Genomic DNA, 20,933 nt, shown 5'->3' with positions numbered 1-20,933 from the left:
TCTTCCTCTCTAATTTTTCTCACTCAGCTCCCCTCCTTTCCCTTATAATCTCTTCACTATTTCTTAGTTCCCCATATGAGTGAAACCATATGATGATTGTTCTTCTTTGATTGAGTTACTAATACCCTCCAGTTCCATCCATGTCGAAGCAAATGGTGGGTATTCGTCCTTTCTGATGGCTGAGTAATAGTCCATTATGTGGATATATACACCACATCTCCTTTATCCATTCATCTGTCGAAGGACATCGTGGCTCCTTCCACAGTTTGGCTATTGTGGACATTGCTGCTATGAACATTGGGGTGCAGGTGTCCTGGCATTTCACTTCATCTGCATCTTTGGGGTAAATACCCAGTGATGTAATTGCTGAGTGGTAGGGTAGCTCTATTTTTAACTTCTCGAGGAACCTCCAGACTGTTTTCCAGAGTGGCTACAGCTGCATGCATTCCCACCAACAGTGCAAGAGGGTTCCCCTTTTCTCCACATCCTCTCCAACAATTATTGTTTCTTGTCTTGTTAGTTTTCACCATTCTCACTGGTGTGTGGTGGTATCTCATTGTGGTTTTGATTTGTATTTCCCTGCTGGCTAGTGATGCAGAGCATTTTCTCATATGCTTGTTGGCTGTGTGTGTGTCTTTGGTGAAATTTCTATTTGTCTTTTGCCCTTTTCATGACTGGATTGTTTCTTGGGTGTTGAGTTTGATAAGTTCTTTATAGATCTTGGATATTAGCCCTTTATCTGATATGTCATTTGCAAATATCTTCTCCCATTCTGTAGAGACTCGATCCTGGGTCTTCAGGATCACACCCTGGACTGAAGGCAGCGCCAAACTGCTGAGCCACCAGGGCTGCCCTTGTAGATGTATCTTGCAAGAAGTTACTGTGGGCAAGTTCAAAAAGGTTGTTGCCTGTGTTCTCCTCTAGGATTTTGATGGATTCCTGTCTCATATTTAGGTATTTCATCCTTTTTGAGTTTATTTTTGTGTATGGTGTAAGAAAGTGGTCCAGTTTAATTCTTCTACAAGTGACTGTTCAGTTTTCCCAACACCATTTGTTGAAGAGACTCTTTTTTACCTTGGATATTCTTTCTTGCTTCATCAAAGATTAGTTAACCATAGAGTTGAGGATTCATTTCTGGGTTCTCTGTTCTGTTCCATTGACCTATGTGTCTGTTTTTGTGCCAGTACCATACTGTCTTGATGATCACATCTTTGTAATACAGCTTGAAATCCAGCATGGTGGTGCCCCTGGCATTGGTTTTCAATATTCCTCTGTCTATTTAGGGTCTTTTCTGATTCCAAACAAATCTTAAGGTTATTTGTTACAACTCTGTGAAGAAAGTCCATGGTATTATTTTTTATTTATTTTTTTGAAGATTTATTTATTTATTTATGGGGGGGGGCAGAGACACAGGAGGAGGGAGAAGCAGGCTCCATGCCGGGAGCCTGATGTGGGACTCGATCCCGGGACTCCAAGATCGCGCCCTGGGCCAAAGGCAGGCGCTAAACCACTGAGCCACCCAGGGATCCCCAGTCCATGGTATTTTGATAGGGATTGCATTGAATGTGTAAATAGCCCTGGGTAGTATAAACATTTTCACAATATTTATTCTTCCAATCCATGAGCATGAAATGTTTTTCCATCTCTTGTGTCTTCCTCAGTTTCTTTCATAAGTATTCTGTTGTTTTTAGAGTATAGATCCTTTACCTCTTTGGTTAGGTTTATTCCTAGGTATCTTATGGGATTGATTCCTTAATTTCTCTTTCTTCAGTCTCATTGTTAGTATATAGAAATGCAACTGATTTCTGTACATTGATTTTGTATCCTGCCACATTGCTGGTTTGAGCTGTATGAGTTCCAGCAATCTTGGAGTGGTCTTTTCGGTTTTCTATATACAATATCATGTCATCTGCAAAGAGGGAGAGTTTGACTTCTTCTTTGCCAATTCGAATGCCTTTTATTTCTTTTTGTTGTCTGATTGCTGAGGCTAGGACTTCTAGTACTATGTTGAATAGCAGTGGTGAGAGTGGACATCCCTGTCGTGTTCCTGATTTTAGGGGAAAGGCTCTCAGTGTTTCCCCATTGAGAATGATATTCGCTCTGGGCCTTTCATAAATGCCTTTTAAGATATTGAGGAATGTTTCCTCTATCCCTACATTTTGAAGAGTTTTAATCAGGAATGGATGCTGTATTTTGTCAAATGTTTTCTCTGTATCTATTGAGAGAAACATACAGTTTTTGTTTTTTCTTTTATTGATATGATCTATCATGTTGATTGTTTTGCAAGTGTTGAACCATCCTTGCATCCTGGGGATAATCCCACTTGGTCATGCTGAATAATCCTCTTAATGTCGTGTTGGATCTTATTGGTTTGTACCTTGGTGAGAAATTTTGTATCCAAGTTCATCAGAGATATTGGTCTATAATTCTCCATTTTGGTGGGGTCTTTGGTTTTGGATTCAAGGTAATGCTGGCCTCATAAAACGAGTTTGGAAGTATTCCATCCCTTTCTATCCTTCGAAACAGCTTTAGTAGAATAGGTATTATGTCTTTAAACATTTGATAGAATTCCCCAGGAAGCCATCTGGCTCTGGACTTTTGTGTCTTGGGAAGTTTTTAATGACTGCTTCAATTTCCTTGCTTGATTATTGGCCTGTTCAGGTTTTCTATTTCTTCCTGTCCCAGTTTTGGTAATTTGCGGTTTTCCAGAAATGCATCCATTTCTCCTAGGTTGCCTAATTTGTCCTCATAATATGTTTTTAAAATCATTTGTATTTTCTTGGTATTGGATGTGATCTCTCCTCTTTCATTTGTGATTTTATTAATTTGAGTCTTTTTTCTTTTTAATAAGTCTTGCTAGGGGTTTATCTATCTTATTAATTCTTTCAAAGAACCAATTCTTGCTTTTGTTGATCTGTTCTACAGTTCTTCTTGTCTCTATGTCATTGAGTTCTGCTCGAATCTTTATTATCTCTTTTCTTCTGTTTGGTGTAGGCTTTCCTTACCATTCTTTCTCCCAATTTCTTTAGGTGCAAGGTTAGCTTGTGTATTTGACTTTTTCCAATTTTTTTGAGGGAGGCTTGTATTGCAATGTATTTCCCTCTTAGAACTGCTTTTGCTGTATCCCAAAGATTTTGAACAGCTGCATCATCATTTTCATTAGTTCCCATGAATCTTTTTAATTCACCTCTAATTTCCTGTTTCACCCATTCATCTTTTAGTAGGATGCTGTTTAACCTCCATGTGTTTGAGTTTCTTCCAGATTTCTTCTTGTGATTGAGTTCTAGTTTCAAAGCATTGTGGTCTGAAAATATGCAAGGGACACTCCCAATCTTTTGGTATCAGTTGAGACATGATTTGTGACCCAGTATGTGGTCTATTCTGGAGAAAGTTCCATGTGCACTTGAGAAAAATGCGTATTCAGTTGCATTTGGATGGAAAATTCTGTATATATCTGTGAAATCTATTTGGTCCAGGGTATCATTTAAGGCCCTGTTTCTTTGGTGATGTTATGCTTAGAAGATCTGTTATTTGCAGAAAGTGCCATGTTGAAGTCTCCTATTAGTATGTTATTATCTAAGTATCTCTTTACTTTGGGTATTAATTAATATACGCGGTAGCTCCCACATTAAGGGCATAAATATTAATGATTGTTAGGTCTTCTTGTTGTTGGATAGACCCGTTAGGTATGATATAGTGTCCCTCTTCATCTCTTACTAGAGTCTTTGGGATAAACTCTAATTTATCTGATATGAGGATTGCTACCCTAGCTTTCTTCTGAGGACCATTTGAATGGTAAATTGTTCTTCACTCCTTCGTTTTCAGACTGGAGATTCCTTTGGTCTAAAATGAGTCACTTGTAGACAGCTTATAGATGGGTCTTGCTTTTTTTATCCTGTCCGAAACCCAGTGTTTTTGATGGGATCATTTAGTCCATTCACGTTCAGAGTAACTATTGAAAGATATGAATTTAGTATCATCGTATTACCTATTCAGTTCCTGTATTTGTGGATTGTTTCTTTGGGCTCCTTCTTTCTTTTACAGGGTCCCTCTTAATATTTCTTACAGAGCCGGTTTGGTGGCCACATGTTGTTTCAGTTTCTGTCCATCGTGGAAGCTCTTTATCTCTTTCTATTCTGAATGACAGCCTTGCTGGGTATTCTTGGCTGCATGTTCTTCTCATTTAGGACCCTGAGTATATCCTGCCAGTCCTTTCTGGCCTGCCAGGTCTCTGTGGAGGGGTCTGCTTTAATCTAATATTTCTCCCCATATGAGTTAAGAGTCTCTTGTCTCTTGCTGCTTTAAGGATTTTCTCTTTGTCTTTGGGATTTGCAAGTTTCACTATTAAATGTTGAGGCGTCGAACAGTTTTTATTGATTTTTTTTGGGGGGGGTCCTCCTATATCTTGAATCTGAATTGCCTGTTTCCTTCCCCAGATTAGGGAAGTTCTCAGCTTTGATTTGTTCAAATGATACTTTGTGGTCCTCTCATTATCCTCTGGAATCCCAATTAGACATATATTTTTCCTTCTCAAGCTATCATTTATTTCCCTAAGCCTTTCCTCGTGGACTCTTAATTGTTTTTCTTTCTTCTTCAGCTTCCTTCCTTGCCATCAATTTGTCTTCTATGTCAGTCACTCTTTCTTTCACCTCATTAACCCTAGCAGAACATCCAGTTTGGATTGCATCTCATTTAATCGATTTTTAAATTTCTGCATGATTAGATCTCAATTCTGCAGTAACAAAGTCTCTAGAGTCCTTTATACTTTTTTCCAGAGCCATCAGTAGCTTTATAATTGTACTTCTGAGTTGAATTTCCGATTGATTTTTAAAGATTTTACGTATTTATTCATGAAAGACATGGCGGTGGGTGGTGGTGGCAGAGACACAGGCAGAGGGAGAAACAGGCTCCATGCAGGGAGCCTGACATGGGACTTGATCCTGGGTCTCCAGCATCAGGCCCTGGGCTAAAGGCAGCGCTAAACTGCTGAGCTACTGGGGCTGCCCTGACGTCGTATGTATGTATGTATTTGTTTTATTTTATTTTATTTATTTTATTTTATTTTATTTATTTTATTTTATTATGATTTTATTTATCTATTCATAAGAGACACACAGAGGCAGAGACACAGGCAGAGGGAGAAGAGAAGCAGGCTCCATGCAGGGAGCCCGATGCGGGACTCGATCCCGGGCCCCGGGGTCCCCACACCCTGAGCCAAAGGCAGATGCCCAACCACTAAGCCACCCAGGTGCCTCTGATATCGTATTTAAATCCAAATTCTCTGTGTGGCAGAGAGTATTGTTTCTGGTTCTTTATTTTATGATGAATTCTTCCTTCTAGTCATTTTGTCCAGTGCAGCGTGGCTGTATGAATGGGCTGAGTCAAAAATATCAACGACGACCTAAGTAAAATATACCCTAGATGATTCTGAAGAGATCAGAGACCAGAAAATAAAATAAAAAGAACAGAACAAAATAAAACAAAAGGACCACTAATGTGAAAAAAAATTATAAATACAGTAGTAAAAATTAAAGGCCAGAAACTAAAAAAAAGATGACCAAAAAAAAAAAAAAAAAAAGGACATTAAAGAAAAGAGGAAAAATCAGGGAGGGGATAGTGGTGAGGAATTGGTAGTGGAGAGAGAATATAGTCTACCTGAGGGGTCCTAGAGGAGGATGAGCCTCTTTGTTTTGAGTGTATTTTGTTCTGTATGTTAGAAGATGCTCAATCCCAAATTTATATAAATCAGCAATACTTCTATAAAGCCCCAACATTGTCCACAAACATATGATAAAAGAGGGGGGCAGAATGGGAAGGAAGAGAGAATATAATCTCACAGAATGAACCAACACGGTGTTCCACTTGGTTCTGGGTGTATGTTGGCTGTGTTTTAGAAGGTACTAACTTTCACCATTGTAAAATTAAACGAGGCAGAAAAAAACAAATACACATAACTCGTATATCTACCAAAATTAAATTGAATACATTGAAAGGAATCCAGAAATGAAAAATATATCTAAGACATGTAATTGTAGAAAGATGAAAACCAAAAAGGAAAAAACTTAAAAATGAAGAGTTGGTAAAATATTGTAGTTAGGGTGGGAAAAGAGAAAAAATACTGGAAATTTTAGTCTGATATAAATACGAGTCATAATGGAAAAAGAAAAGAAAAAAAAAGAAAAACGCTTTAGTTCTGTATACTATTTTCCCTCAGTCCTGAGGCTTTCTAGTGCTGCTTGTTAAGTAAACTTGCTTTTTTCCCTTGTACTTCCAGCGGTTCTTCTGAGGAGGGGTCTGTTGCACTGATTCTCAGGTGTCTGTGCCTGGGTGGAGATGCCCTGCCCCTTGCCAGGTACTAGGCTCAGTATGAGCTGTTTATCCTGTGAGGCCCCACCTCTCCCAGACAAGATGAAACAAAGAGGAAAAACAAAAATGGCAACGGCCAGATTTCTAGCTTTGCATTCCAGCTCCCACAAGTAACTAACTGCAGTGTCTAAGTCCACACTGGCCTAGATGCTCCTGGGGGCAGGCGTGGGTGCACTGATCTGCACAGCTTGCAGGGTGCCCAGTGGCAGGAGAGTTCTCAATTTCATGTGCCCTTCCTGCTTCTGCCTGTCCCAGGGGGAACAAAGGATTGCCAGTTTTGTCCGCTTGGGTGCCCTAAGATTCAGGGCCCTGTGCCGCTAGACCTGCGCTCCCAGGGATGGCCTCTCCCAAAGGGAACAGAGTACAGCCACTCCATCCGTTGCCAGCCTCTAGGATAAAGGCAGCCTCCAGAGCCAGCCTGCCTAACTGGCTTCTCCCAAATGCCCCTGAGGGCTGCAGTGCTCCAGCATTTTACCAGTATGGGACCACGGTTTGCGGTGAGCTTTTCCTTGGGTGCCCCTCCTCTTAAAGTGACTCCAGGAATCTTGAGGCTTCATGGCACCTCCTGTGATTCTGCCTGATTTCTTTGCTAAGCACTTTTCTGTCATGGAAAACTTTTTAAAGTTCCCGCTTCTACTGGGCTGGGCTTTCCAGCCCTGGAGGCTTTTGCAGCTCTGCTTTAGCCTGCTAGTCGGGGTTCCCTTACCCACTTTATTCTTTTTTTTTTTTTTTTTTTTTCACCTTCCCATCTTGTTAGAAGGAAAAACTTTTTTGTCGCATTCCAGCTGTTGTCTCTTTAAATCTCAGGTCAAATTCATAGGTGTTCAGGATATTTTGAAAGTTACCTAGGTAAGTTTATGGGGCCAGGTGAGTTGAGGACCCATACTCTTCTGCCATCTTGCCCCTCCCCTGTCTCTAGGCTTGTTCTTAAGACTTGTACAGAGTGATTTTATTTTTGAAATTTCTGTGAGCTGTTATGTTTATTACAAAGTTATTTTGAAACTTCTGTCCACTGTTCTTCAGTGGGGAGTCCCCGACCTTTTTAAAAACTGGATCCCATTCCAACTCTTTTCTTGGCTTAGTTCTTGTTTTTGCAGAAATGTTCTGATTGTTTCTTGAGAAAAGTTATGACAAAGGAGGTAAATTTTAGGGACCTGTGTATTTAAAAAAAAATTTATTTTAGTCTCACACTTGATTGGTAGTTTGACTCAAAGTAAATTTCCATCAGCATTTTGAGGCCATTTTCTTGTCTTTGAACTTTCAGTGTTGCTTTTGAAGAGTTTGATGCTGTTCTTATTCTGGATTCTTTTTTTATGGGTAACTTGAATTTTTTCCTAGGTATCTGTGGTTTATCCTGGTGTCATTAATTTTATGAAAATGCATATTGTGTCAGGCACTAAGAGAATTCTTTCACTCCATGGTAAGTATTTCTCAATAGAGGGCACTGTAGGCATTTAGGTAGTTACTGTTTTTGTGTTAGACTGTATTGTGCTTGTAGGGATTTGAGCACCTTGGCACCCAGATACTAAATGCCAGTATAATCCGTTAGTTATTAGGACAACTAGAATCATCCCCTGACTTTTTCCTTCCCTTCCCCTTCCCTTTCCTTTCTTCTTATAGTCACACAGAGAGAGAGAGAGAGGCAGAGACATAGGCAGAGGGAGAAGCAGGCTCCATGCACCGGGAGCCCGACATGGGATTCGATCCTGGGTCTCTAGGATTGCGTCCTGGGCCAAAGGCAGGCGTGCCTGGGTGGCTCATATGGTTGAGCGTCTGCCTTTGGCTCAGGTCATGATCTCTAGGGTCCTGGGATCAAGCCCCATGTTGGGCTGCTAGCTCAGTTGGGAGTCAGCTTCTCCCTCTGCCTCTCCTCCTGCTTGTGCTCTGTCTCTCTCTGTGTCAATTGAGTAAAAAATCTTTATTAAAAAAAGAAAAAATGCTTTTTACAAATTTAAGATAATAGGACTGAAAACTATAGTTGAATAAAGTATCTCAGCAAACAGACCAAAAGGGGGCTACCTGGGTGCACCACCCAGGGAACCCATCCCCTGACATTTTCAAACACTCTTTTAGGGTGCGGCAGTGCTAATCTTTTTTGAGAAGTGTTATTGTAGTTCCAAGTTATCAGGGCCCATTTTCTGTTGATGATAGGCATTCTGACTTAACATTTTTCTTCTCTTTTCTGTTTTTCTTTTCCTTTTGGTCTTTTTAAAAAAATTTTTACATTTTTATTTATTTTTAAAGATTTTATTTATTTATTCATGAGAGACCGAGGGGCAGAGATATAAGCACAGGGAGAAGCAGGCTCCCTGGGGGGAGCCTGATGTGGGACAGGGAGCCAGATGCGGGACTCGATCCCAGGTTCTAGGGATCACTACCTGAGCTCAAGGTTGACACTCAGCCACTGAGCCACCCAGGTAGCCCCCTTTTGGTCTGTTTTCTGAGATACTTTATTCAAGTATAGTTTTCAGTCCTATTATCTTAAATTTGTAAAAAGCATTTTTTCTTTTTTTAATAAAGATTTTTTACTCATTTGACACAAAGAGACACAGAGCACAATCAGGAGGAGAGGCAGAGGGAGAAGCTGACTCCCAACTGAGCTAGCAGCCCAACATGGGGCTTGATCCCAGGACCCTAGAGATCATGACCTGAGCCAAAGGCAGACGCTCAACCATATGAGCCACCCAGGCACCCCTGTAAAAAAAGCATGTTCTTATCTAAACTTTTAAGGAGTAGTATTTTGTTTTTGTTTAATGGATTATTATTATTGTTTTTAGCATAGTGGGGTTTCTGTTTTTTTGTTGTTGTTGTTTTTGTTTTTTGTTTTTTGTTTTTTTGCTTCTCCCCTTCATTACTTTGTGCTTTCCTCAAATATTGGTGACCATTAAGACTAGCTGTGCATGCTTAAGAGTGAGATACTATAAGGCTACATGGTAGCTATGAGATGTTTTTACCCTTTTTTCTTAAAATTTATTGCCCTTCTTTAGAAAGGCTTACCTAATATTTATTTTTAAGTCATTAATAGTGGCTTTTAATCTGCTTTAGCCTTCCCATAGGTTTGTTTTCTTAGATCTTTAATTGTTTATAATTGGTTCTCTGAGGTTATAATTCTCTGACTTCTGCAGATAACTTCCTGTGCAGATTTATAGTGGTTTCAGATGCCCATCATTGTACTTTTCTGAAATTTCAGCTATATAAATGTAGAATTTATCATTCTTGTGCTGCGTTTTATTTTGAGCCTACCTGTAGGATAATATTCTATCTTTGCTGAACTTTATTGGAGTCTAGTTTTCTTCAGGTCTTCTACCAGTTCTTTCCAGAATTCTCTTTCTTTTTTTTTTTTTTATTTTTATTTATGATAGTCACAGAGAGAGAGAGAGGCAGAGACATAGGCAGAGGGAGAAGCAGGCTCCATGCACCGGGAGCCTGATGTGGGATTCGATCCTGGATCTCCAGGATCGCGCCCTGGGCCAAAGGCAGGCGCCAAACCGCTGCACCACCCAGGGATCCCCAGAATTCTCTTTCTTAAATCCTGTGTCTTCCATTAGTATACGATCACTTTCTCCTAGATTTTTATTTCTACTTTACTAGCCTTAGAGTAACTTTAGTTCCTTGACTGTCCTTTGGCTATTCCTTTAGCCATACTGTATTTTTCTGGTTTATAGTGTCTTTGTACTCTGTACTATTGTTTTCACGGTTTCTGGTGTCCTTAAATCCTAGTTTTTGCATATATTAGGTTCAATTCATTTTTAAATTTTCTTCTCAAAGGCAATGGGTATCTCAAACCTCTAGCTTCTTTTGGCCTGTCTGGTATAAACAAACATGGAGTACAGAGGATTTAAATTCAGTCTCTAGAAAAGTGGGTTTTTTCTTTAAGAGTAATGGTATATGATTTTTGCTGTCCTTTAATACATAATACACTATAATTGACTTTTTCCTTCCTATTTTAAGATTTATTTAGGGGTGCCTGGGTGACTGTCAGGTAAGTATCTGCCTTCAGCTCAGGTCATGATCCCAGGGTCCTGGGATAAAGCCCTGCATTAGGCTCTCTGCTCAGCTCCTCCCTCCCCCACGCCTCCCTATGTTTTTTCTCTCTCTAATAAATAAACATCTTTAAAGAGGGAGAGGAGGAGAGAAAATCTTAAGCTGACTCCACACTGAGCACAGAGCTCCCCTTTGGGTTTGATGTCCTGATCCTGAGATGATGACCTGAGCTGAACCCAAGAGTTCAGCTGAGCCACCCAAGTGCCCCACCCCCTAATTTAAAAAAACTGTGCTAAAATACAAATACAAAATTTGTCATCTTGGATATTTTTAAGTATACTTCAGTATTGGGCAACTATCACCACAGTCCACCTCCAGAACACTTCATCTTGTAAAATTGAAGCTGCATGCCTATTAAATGATAACTACCCATTCCGCATCCATGCAGTCCCTGATAACCCACCTTTCTTCTACTTTCTGTCTCCATGAATTTAACTACTTTACCTACAGCATTTAAGTGTGGAATCATTCAGCAATTGTCTCTTTGTGACTGTTTTATTTTACTTAGCATTGTGTCCTCAAGGTTCATCCATGTAACGTATGTCAAAATTTCCTTCCTTTTTAGGGCCAAATAATATATTCAGTTGTATATATATGCCACAGTTTGCTTATCCATTTGTCTGTTGATGGACACTTGGATTGCTCCTACTCTTTAGCTACTATAATTGATGCTGTTAAAACATGAATGTGCAAATACATCTTCAAGACTCAGCTTTCATTTCTTTTGGTATTGATTTTTTTTAAGCTTGAATGTTTTTTTGTCTTAAGTTGTAAGGCTGCATGAATTTTTGTGGATAGTTTTACATGAAATGGTGTGACTGCTGATATAAGGCAGTAGTGCCCAATTATACCTAATCAGAATTTGAATCTGATTTAGAAATTTTCAACAGAAGCATGCAAGGCAGCTAGTTATTGTCTGTAAATCTTCAGCTCTTCCACCTTTTCCTCTAACTGAACAGATGTCTTTACCTCCTACTTAACAGAAAATAGAAACCCATCAGACAGGAAGTTCTTTATATTCCCGCTACCAAATCTACAAATCGTACAGGTACACACATAATCCTTTCTCTTAGGCTGCTGTTAAAATGGAGATGTCTCTAAGACTGATTGTTCATTTATATATTCATTCATTGGCTATTTGTTAAGCACCTACTCAATAGGTGTGTGCCTTGGGTAAAGCTGTAAGCAAAATAAAGCACTTGCCCTCTTGAAGTTTAGATTCTATTGGGTAGAGAAAGAAAATAAAGGTTCTTAGGTGGTGATAAGTGCTCTTGAGGTTAAGTAAAGCAGAAAAAGGTGATAAGGAATGGATTTGTGTGTAAGAGATTACTATTTAAATAGAGGAAGACCTCATTGCTAAATATTGGATATTTGGATATCTTTTGTCCCTCTTTTCCTTATTTAAAAAAAAAAATTATTCATTTCAGAGAGAGAATGGGCAGGAGAGGGAGAGGGAGAAGCAGACTCCCTCCTGGGCAGGGAGCCTGATGCTGGGACACAAGGAAGCCCAATGCCATATGGGGCTTAATCCCAGGACCCTGGGATCATGACCTGAACGGAAGGCAGATGCTTGACTGAGCCGCCCAGACGCCCCCCCCCTTCTTTTGTGTTACATATTTTCTGGTGTGCCATTTAATTTAATTTAATTTATTTTATTTTTTGGTGTGCTATTTTAACTTGTTCTTTTACTGTAGTCTTTTGAGTTCTTTTTTTTTTTTTTTTTTAAGAATTTATTTGTTCATGAGAGGGGGGCGGGCAGAGACACAGGCAGAGACAGAAGCAGACTCCGTGCAGGGAGCCCAATGTAGGACTTGATCCCGGGACCCCAGGGTTTTGCCCTGGGCCAAAGGCAGATGCTCAACCACTGAGCCACCCAAACACTCTATCCATTTATACTGGGTTTTTTTTTTTTTTTAAGGTTTTATTTATTTAATTTGACAGAGAGAGAGCGAACCAAGGCAGGGGAAGTGGCTAGCTGAGGGAGAGGGAGAAGCAGGCTTCCCACTGGGGAGGGAGTCCAGTATGGGACGCCATCCCAGGATCCTGGGTCATTACCTGAGCCAAAGGCAGATGCTTAAGTAACTGAGCCACCCAGGTGCCCCCATTGTATACTTTCAATGCATTTCCAAGTATCTGCTGAATGTGGTGATTTTTAAAATCACATATGAGGAAAAATATAGTTACAAACAAAAAATATACTTAGTGTTTTTTATAGTTACCTGGAAAGTTACCTGTACTAATGCTCTATTTTTCATATGGATTTGAATTACCACTTAGTGTCTTTTCATTTTACCCTGAAGGACTCCTTTCAGTTTTGTTGTTGTTGTTGTCTTAGAGGTAGTCTATTAGTAACAAGCTTTCTCAGTTTTTGTTTATCAGGAATGTCTTAATTTCTCCTTCGGTTTTGAAGAAAGATTTGTTGGATATAGAATTCTTGGCTGACACTCTTTCCACCACTTTGACTATATCATCCCACTGTCTCCATGGTTTCTCTGAGAAATCAACTGTTGGTCTTGTTTGTGATGAGTTGCTTCTTTCTTGATACTTCCTTTCTTACTGGCTGTTGACAGTTTGATTATGATATGTGTTGATGCAGATCTATGAGTTTATGTTGCTTGAAATCTTGAAATTCATTGAGCTTCTTGGATATGTATATTAATAGTTTTTAAAAAAAATCAAATTGGGAAATTTGGGGCTCTTACTCAAATATTCTGTTCTGTTCTTTCTCATCTCTCCATTATGCATTCATTGGTATCCTTAATGGTATCCCAAGGTTTCTGAGGCTCTGTTCATTTTTCTTCATTCGTTTGTTCTTTTTCTCCAGCTGGTTAATCTCAGTTGAACTGCCTTCAAGTTTGCTGATTCTAATGACAGCTTATATCTACTGTTGAGTCCCTCTGTTGAATTTTTCATTTTAGTTGTATTTCTCAAAATCTGTAATTTCTCTTTGGTTGTTTAAAAAAATAATTTTTGTCTGTTGGCATTCTCAATTTGGTGAGACATCAATTCTTTTTTTCTCCTTCAGTTCTTTAGACATGGTTTCCTTTAGTTTTAACATTCAAAATAATTGTTTGAAAATCTTAGTTTAGGGAAGTTCAGTGTCTGGGCTTCCTTAAGGATAGTTCATATTCACTGTTCTCCCTCCACCTGCTCTATTGTTTGTTTAGTGATTTGGAACTAATACCATAAAGTCTGTATTTTTTTGTTGTATGTGGTTGCTGTAAGCTAATATATATGCAGACATTTCCTTGGATGCCTGGAACGTGTAAGTCTTCCAGTCTTTGCTGAGGAGTTACATGTGTATATTGGGACATGCCTTTAACACTCAGCCAGGTAGTTTACACCTCTGTTCTAGCATTTTTTTCTGCTTGTAGAAAGCCTAAAATTTAGGGCCACAATGTTTGACAGTTGCCTCTAATTGTTTTTGACCATAGGCACCCAAGACCAAGGCTATTTGGACTAGATGAGTTGGGTCAAATAAAGACAGCTTTGCTAGAGTAGTCTTCCTGGGAACCACCAGGCATGTCAAATAATGACAGTTCTCTGGGAGTGGGACTTTGAAGGAGCTCCAGTCCTATTCTGGCCCCTCTGGTGGGTGCTAATTTTCACTGTAATTCAGGCCATTGGTTTTCACAGCTACATGGAACTGGGATGTGATGAGAATAGGGCAAATTACAAAACTTCAGAGCTTGCCAGTATTAGCAGAATTCAGCCAATTTGTTGAATAAATACTCCCCAAATCGCTGCAATCCTTTGTAATTTCCACAGTTCCGAAAAAGGTGATTGTTAGAACTTTTGCCAGTGTTCTAATTTCTTTTACGAAGGAGAGAATCTTGAGGTCTTTACTCTGCTACTCTTACTGATAAGAGTAACACCAACACTTAATAAGGATGTGTAGGTTCCTTCTCCAAGCTTAGGGACCCGAGGATTGAGGATTTTCAGGTGAATCAACCCATTTCCCCATCCCATTTTTTTCAGGGTTCCAGTTCTTTTTTCTTATTCATTACTTAACCTTGATAGAGCAGACCTGTTCTGAGAGTTTAACTTTCTTTGGAGCTCTTCCACACATGATTAAGACCTGGTCCTGGACTTTAGCCTTCTGTGGCCTTTTGCTGCTAGAGATGAGTGTCTTTTTATGGTACCTAAGAACCTTCTTTGACAGTTCAAAAACTTTTCTTTCACAGCTTTTAATTCCCCATTGCTCACTTTGACCTCTTGTTACATTTTTCCAAAGGATTAATTGCCTTTAGTAACAGCAACCTAATTTCATGGTCTTTATTTCTGTTTTCCTTATATTTCTTAAATGCCTAATGCACTCACTGTACCTTCTAGTGCAGGATTTGGCAACCCATGGCCCACAGGACAAATCCAGTTCTGATCCTGCCTGTTTTTGTCATACCCCATTTTTTAAAAATTATAAAATAATAACAACAAAGAAGAATACAGTCCTAGTCCTTTAAAAAAGGTTGGCTAGCATCCACATTCCCTTTCACTGGAAAACTACCCAGTTTACCAACAGTGAAAGTTTTAACAGTTGACTGCCCCTTTGTGGAAGGGTCTCCCCGTTCTGCTCATCACCAGTGATGGGTTTTCCTGAAGCTGGGCAGCTAGGTGATCCGACTCCAAAACTTCACTGTAGAGCCTGCTTTCTTGGACCATTCTCATCACCAGTGGCTGTAAGTTAGGTTCCTTGGGGAAACTGAGGTGGTTATTTGCATGCAGAAGTTTATTAGGAGATGTTTTTAGGATCAATATCTGTAGAAAGAATGTAAAGGAGAAGCAGAAAGGATAAGTTGGGCTGTGGTGTAGTATCAACAAAAGTTGCAGTTGACGCCGTGGAAGCTCTGAACCTGGAATAACTGAGTTGTCCAAAGGTGCTGGGCCCTTATGCCTCTGTTTTAATCAGTTACTTGATGTAGGCCACTTGAGCAAGTAGCTATCTTTTAGATTGAGGCAATTCCTGAAAAGGCCGTGACAGGTGAAGGCTGTTTTCCAGCAGCACTTCCCGCAGCTGTACAAAAAATTGTTCATTCCTTTTTTTTTTTAAGGTTTTATTTATTTATGTGAGAGAGAGCGCACTTGCACAAGCTGGGGAGATGGAGAGGAAGAGGCAGATGCCCTGCTGAGCAGGAAGCCCTAAGTGGGGCTTGATCCTAGGACCCAGAGACCACGACCTGAGCTCTAAAGCAGATGCTTGACTGAGCCACCCAGGCATGCCAGAAATTGTTCACTTCTGAAGGGGAATCTGGGCAGCACATTGTGTCCACTACATATAGCTGCTCTTTGTTTTTAAAGAGAGATTTATTTGAGAGACCACAAGTGTGGGGAGGAACAGAGGAAGAGAATCTCAAGGAGACTGCCTGTTGAGTGGGGAGCTTGATTGCAGGGCTCAATCCCCAAACCCTGAGATAATGACCTGAGCCAAAATCAAGAGTTGGCTGCTAGACCAACAGCCACCGAAGTGTCCCTACAGTTTACACGCTTTCTAATGTGGGGAATATATGTGTATAAAACTAAATATGATGAATTGTGCTGAGTACCAATAGAGGTTTTACTGAGTCTTTATTCTTGAGAAGATGATTCACTAATTATAATTTATAATTTTAATAAAGTATTATTTGCCATCGTAATTTTCCTTCTGATTATCATCTGAGTATGTCATTAAACCTTCCGCAGATATTTTCTTTTTTTCCTTCCCTCATTCCTTAACCTGCTAGTTGCCAGACACCATTCTAAATGCTTAGGATAGGAATGCCTGGTTTGCTCATTTGGAAGGACATGTGACTTGATTTTGGGGTTGTGATTTTGAGCCCTACATTGGGTGTAAAGCTTACTTAAGGAAATTAGGAATCCCTGGGTGGCGCAGCGGTTTGGCACCTGCCTTTTTGGCCCAGGGCGAGATCCTGGAAACCCGGGATCGAATCCCACATCGGGCTCCGTGCATGGAGCCTGCTTCTCCCTCTGCCTGTGTCTCTGCGCCTCTCTCTCTCTCTCTGTGACTATCATAAATAAATAAAAATTAAAAAAAAAAAAGATTACTTAAGGAAATTAAAAAAAAATGTTTGGGATGTAACTTAGAACTAAATATTCAAATACCCCTGCTTTCACAGAACTTAGTGTCTTTTGGGTCTGAGGGCAGGAGGAAATAAGCATAACATACAAATAAGTTACTGAAAAATTATTTTAATAAATGAAAAAAGATTGTTGAAAGTGATTATTGTGATAAGAAACAGTAAGGGATAGAGGTATACAGGGATTTGGAACAGTTTATACTTTTTTTTTTTAAGATTTTATTTATTCATGAGAGACAGAGAGAGAGAGAGAGAGAGAGAGAGGCAGAGACACAGAGGAGAAGCAGGCTCCATGCAGGAAGCCTGATGTGTGGAACTCGATCCCGGGACTCCAGGATTACGCCTTGGGCCGAAGGCAGGTGCCAAACTGTTGAGCCACCCAGGGATCCCCACAGTTTGTACTTTTTGAAAGGAGAGTTAGGTCTCATTGAGAAGATGACATTTGAGCAAAGATGTAGTAAAGGAGTTAGTTACGTGGTGGAAGAACTCATTGCCGTTGCAACCAGTTAGTATAAAGTCCCTAAGAAAAGTAGGTGCTAGATGTGTTCAGAAACTAGTAAGGGTGACCAGTGTGGTTGAGGTGGTGTGAAGTGTAGGGGAGAGTGGTGGGAAAGGAGGTCTGATATGTAGAGAAAAAAAAAAAAAAAAAAAAAGGACCAGACTACTAAGACTCCCTTGACCATTGTAAGGACTCAGGCCTTTTTTTTTTTTTTTTTTTTTTTTTTTTTTTGAGTGAGATGGGCAGCCATTGCAGTTTTGAACGGAAGAGTGACACAGTCTGCAAGAATACCTGGCAGCTGAGTTGAAAACAGGGTGTGTCTAAGTATGTATATAGATCCTCAGTAGTTAGACAAGTACGTTGCGCATGCTAAGTATACTATAAGCTCTATATTTCTCTCTAGCCAGGGATGAAAAGTTGGATTTTAATACTCCTTTGTTTTGAAGCCTAAATGTGGAGTAGGAAGACAAATTGGGAGAAAAACATTATATTTTTATCAATGTAAGAAGAGAGAAGATAAATGAACATTTAGAGGGAATGTTTAGATTGATAGCAATATTCTTAATTTTAAAATGTTTTAATTGTGGGGAGACTGTGGAAAAGCCTAGAAAAGAAATTGAAACTCACTTATCTCACCACCCAGAGATAACCATATTGTTATTTTGGTGTTAGGATATGTATATGATAAGTGATATTTTTGTATAAATACATAAATTCTCACAAAGATGAGTGGCGTTTTTATATATTTTCCCTAGATTTGAAATACAACATCCACTTAGTGATTTTAAATATACAATTTGGTGAATTTTTACAAATTTATATACCAATGTAACTACCACTCAAGATGGAGTCAAGATGGAGAATATTACCAGAGCCCCAGAGGTTTCTATTTTGTTTTTACTTTATCAACATTCCCAACCATAAGTAACTTCTATTTTGACTTTCATCATCACAAATTAATTTTGCCTGTTTCACACTTTAACATTGCAATTTTACAGTAAGTACTCTTTGGTGTCTAGATCTTTTTTTTCCTAAGCATTATATTTTCTATTCCTATGTTCCTTTTTTCACTTAAAATTCTCCATGCTATTAAGATTTGTCTCCCTTAAGAGACAATAACCACCTAATAGAGTTTTTAAATCTGTAAAAATATGTTGATGAGACATTTGAGAAAATAGGGATATGGATTAGCTATTTTTTGTTAAAGATTTATGTATGTATGTATGTATGTATGTATGAGACTGAGGGAGACGGTGGAGGGGCAGAGGGAGAGAATCTTAAGCAGACTTCTTGCTGAGTGTGGAGCCCAGTATCAGGGCCCTGGGATCATGACCTGAGCCGAAATTGAGAGTCAGATGCTTAATCAGCTGAGCCACCCACGTGCCCCTGGATTGGCTATTTGACAATAAAAAAGAATTGTTAATTTTATTAGGTATGGTAATGGCATTTTGTTCATATGAGATAACCTTATTTGTTACCAAAGTACACAAAAGTACTTATGAGTGAGGTAAGATATCTGGAAATTGCTTTAAAATATATCACCGGGGGAGGGAGATGGGGAAAATGTAGAGAGGAGGTGAGATGAAAGGAGATATTTAAATTTGATACTCGTTGGAAGCTAGGTAAATGGATACCTGGGACGTGTGTATATGTTAGAAAACATAAGGGCACATAAAACTGTGCCTCAGTGGCACAGTTGGTTAAGTGTCCAACTCTTGGTTTCAGCTCAGGTCATGAGATCAAGGCTTATATTGTGCTCCATACTCAGTGCCCAGTCTGCTTAAGACTCTCTCCCTCTCCCTCTGCCCCTCCCCCTTGCTTTCTCTCTTTCTCAAATCTTAAAAAAGAAAACATAACATAAAATTTAAAGTTTATATTTATAGTTCAGTGCTGTTGTGTATTCACATTGCTGTGCAGCCAACATCCAGAACCTTTTTCATCTTGTAAAACAAATTTTGCATGTTAAACAATAGCATCCCATCTACCCTTCCCCTTAGCCCCTGACAACAACTCTTCTACTTTATGTTTCTATAAATTTGGGTATAGTGACTTCATATAAGTGAAATCATAACAATATTTGTCTTTTTATGACTGGATTATTTCACTTAGTACAATGTTCTCATGATGTATTAATGTTGTAGCATATGTTAGAATTACCCCCCCCCCCCCCCCAGATTTTATTTATTCGTGAGAGACACAGAGCAAGAGACACAGGCAGAGCCACCTGCAGGGATGTGGGACTTGATCCTGGTTCTCCAGGATCATGCCCTGGGCTGAAGGCGGTGCTAAACCGCTGAGCCACCTGGGCTGCCCAATTTCCTTCCTTTCTAAGGCTGAAATTCCTTTGTATGCATATACCAAAGTTTATTCATCTATTATAGATGCTTGAGTTGCTTTCACTTATTGGGTGTTGTGAATAGTGCTGCTCTGAATATGGGTGCATAAATAGCTCTTCGAGATCCTGCTTTCAGTATATATTTAGTGAATGTATTTGGCAAAACTAAGAGTAAATAACTAAAAATATGTTGTGGTACTAGCAAAAATATGCATAACTTATTAAATGTAGGAATTGGCAAAAACAGCATAGAAAAATTAATGGCGGGCAGCCCCAGTGGCTCAGTGATTTAGCGCCACCTTTGGTCTGGGGTGTGATCCTGGAGACCCCAGGATCGAGTCCCGCATCGGGCTCCCTGCATGGAGCCTGCTTCTCCCTCTCCCTGTGTCTCTGCCTCTCTCTCTCTCTGTCTTATGAATAAATAAAATCTTAAAAAAAAAAATTAATGGCTAGAGCAGCTTTGGGGATTTGAGAAATACTACACAGAGTAAACTATGTGGGGAGTTTGTGTGTGAGAGAGAACAAAATATGAGAGTATTAAAATTCAGCATCTTTCTCCCTTTGACTTAAACATTTGTTAACAAATTCAAATTAATTAGCACAGTTCACTCTTGAAAAAAATTGCTATCTTTGATTTAGTAGTGGAGCTATGTATCTCAGTTACATTAAAGTACGTGTAAGCCAGAGTGAATGGTACTTTTTTCCGTTTATTTCTTAGACTCAGAGAAACATTAATTTATTCAACACATATTTAGCTGGTACCGTGCATTGTACAGAATGGAAAATGCAATTTACAAGATGCTAGGATGGTGTTGGAGGTATGTAACAAAGTGGCCTATGTTTTCAAGGAATTTATTTTCTGCATAATATGGAAAGTAAAAGAAATATAGGAATAATGATATTAGGTAAGAGTTTATTAACCTTTTAGATTAGGTACTCATTTTATTTGCAAATATATCATGTATAGCTGTTACTTTAATTTTCAGATTCCTTGTAAATGCTTGGGTACTTGAAGGTGTTTGAGCCAAATGCACATTATTTCTGAGCAAATCCTGAGACTGCTGCTATAAGGAAAAACTTATCTCTGTGTATCTCCTCTGCTATCAATGGTTTATTAGTATAGTTGGTTCTTGAACCATGCAGGGGCTAGGAGATGCTGACCCTTGTACAGTTGAAAATCCTCATTTAACTTTTGATGCGCCCAAAACTTAACTACTGATAACCTGTTGAAGAGAAGGAAGCCTATGGATAGCATAGTTAACACACATTTTGTATGTTGTGTGTATTATATACCATACTGTATTGTTAAGTAAGCTTAGAGAAAAGAAAATGTTAAAGAAAATCATAAAGAGGGCAACCCTGGTGGCTTAGTGGTTTAGCGCTACTTGCAGCCTGGGGTGTGATCCTGGAGACCTGGGATCGAGTCCCACATCGGGCTCCCTGCATGGAGCCTGTTTCTCCCTCTGCCTGTGTCTCTGCCTCTCTCTTCTCTCTCTCTCTCTGTGTCTCTATGAATAAATAAATAAAATGTTAAAAAAAATTATAAGGAAAAGAAAATGCATTTAACAATATTGTATTATATTTATCAAAATCTGTATGAGGGGGACTGGACTCATGC

At 39.3% G+C, this 20,933-nt stretch overlaps 1 protein-coding gene across 7 annotated transcripts in view; it reads left to right on the top strand.

Annotated features, from left to right (window-relative positions):
• Nucleotides 1–20,933, top strand: part of STRN3 (striatin 3) — a 112,383-nt gene that overhangs the window by 15,391 nt on the left and 76,059 nt on the right. The window contains exon 1 of one of the 7 annotated variants that reach the window (XM_025443888.3): nt 20,085–20,133. The exons of the other annotated variants lie outside the window; for them this stretch is intronic. Coding sequence (XP_025299673.1) covers nt 20,122–20,133 — 12 coding nt within the window. The 5' untranslated portion in view covers nt 20,085–20,121. Of the gene's footprint in view, nt 1–20,084; nt 20,134–20,933 lie in introns of those variants that run through there. 7 annotated transcript variants of the gene reach the window in all.

This window comes from Canis lupus, chromosome 8, assembly GCF_003254725.2.
Source record: "Canis lupus dingo isolate Sandy chromosome 8, ASM325472v2, whole genome shotgun sequence".
NCBI lineage: Eukaryota > Metazoa > Chordata > Mammalia > Carnivora > Canidae > Canis > Canis lupus.
Note: the sequence above shows the minus strand (reverse complement) of the source record. Positions and strands in the feature narration are given on the sequence as shown.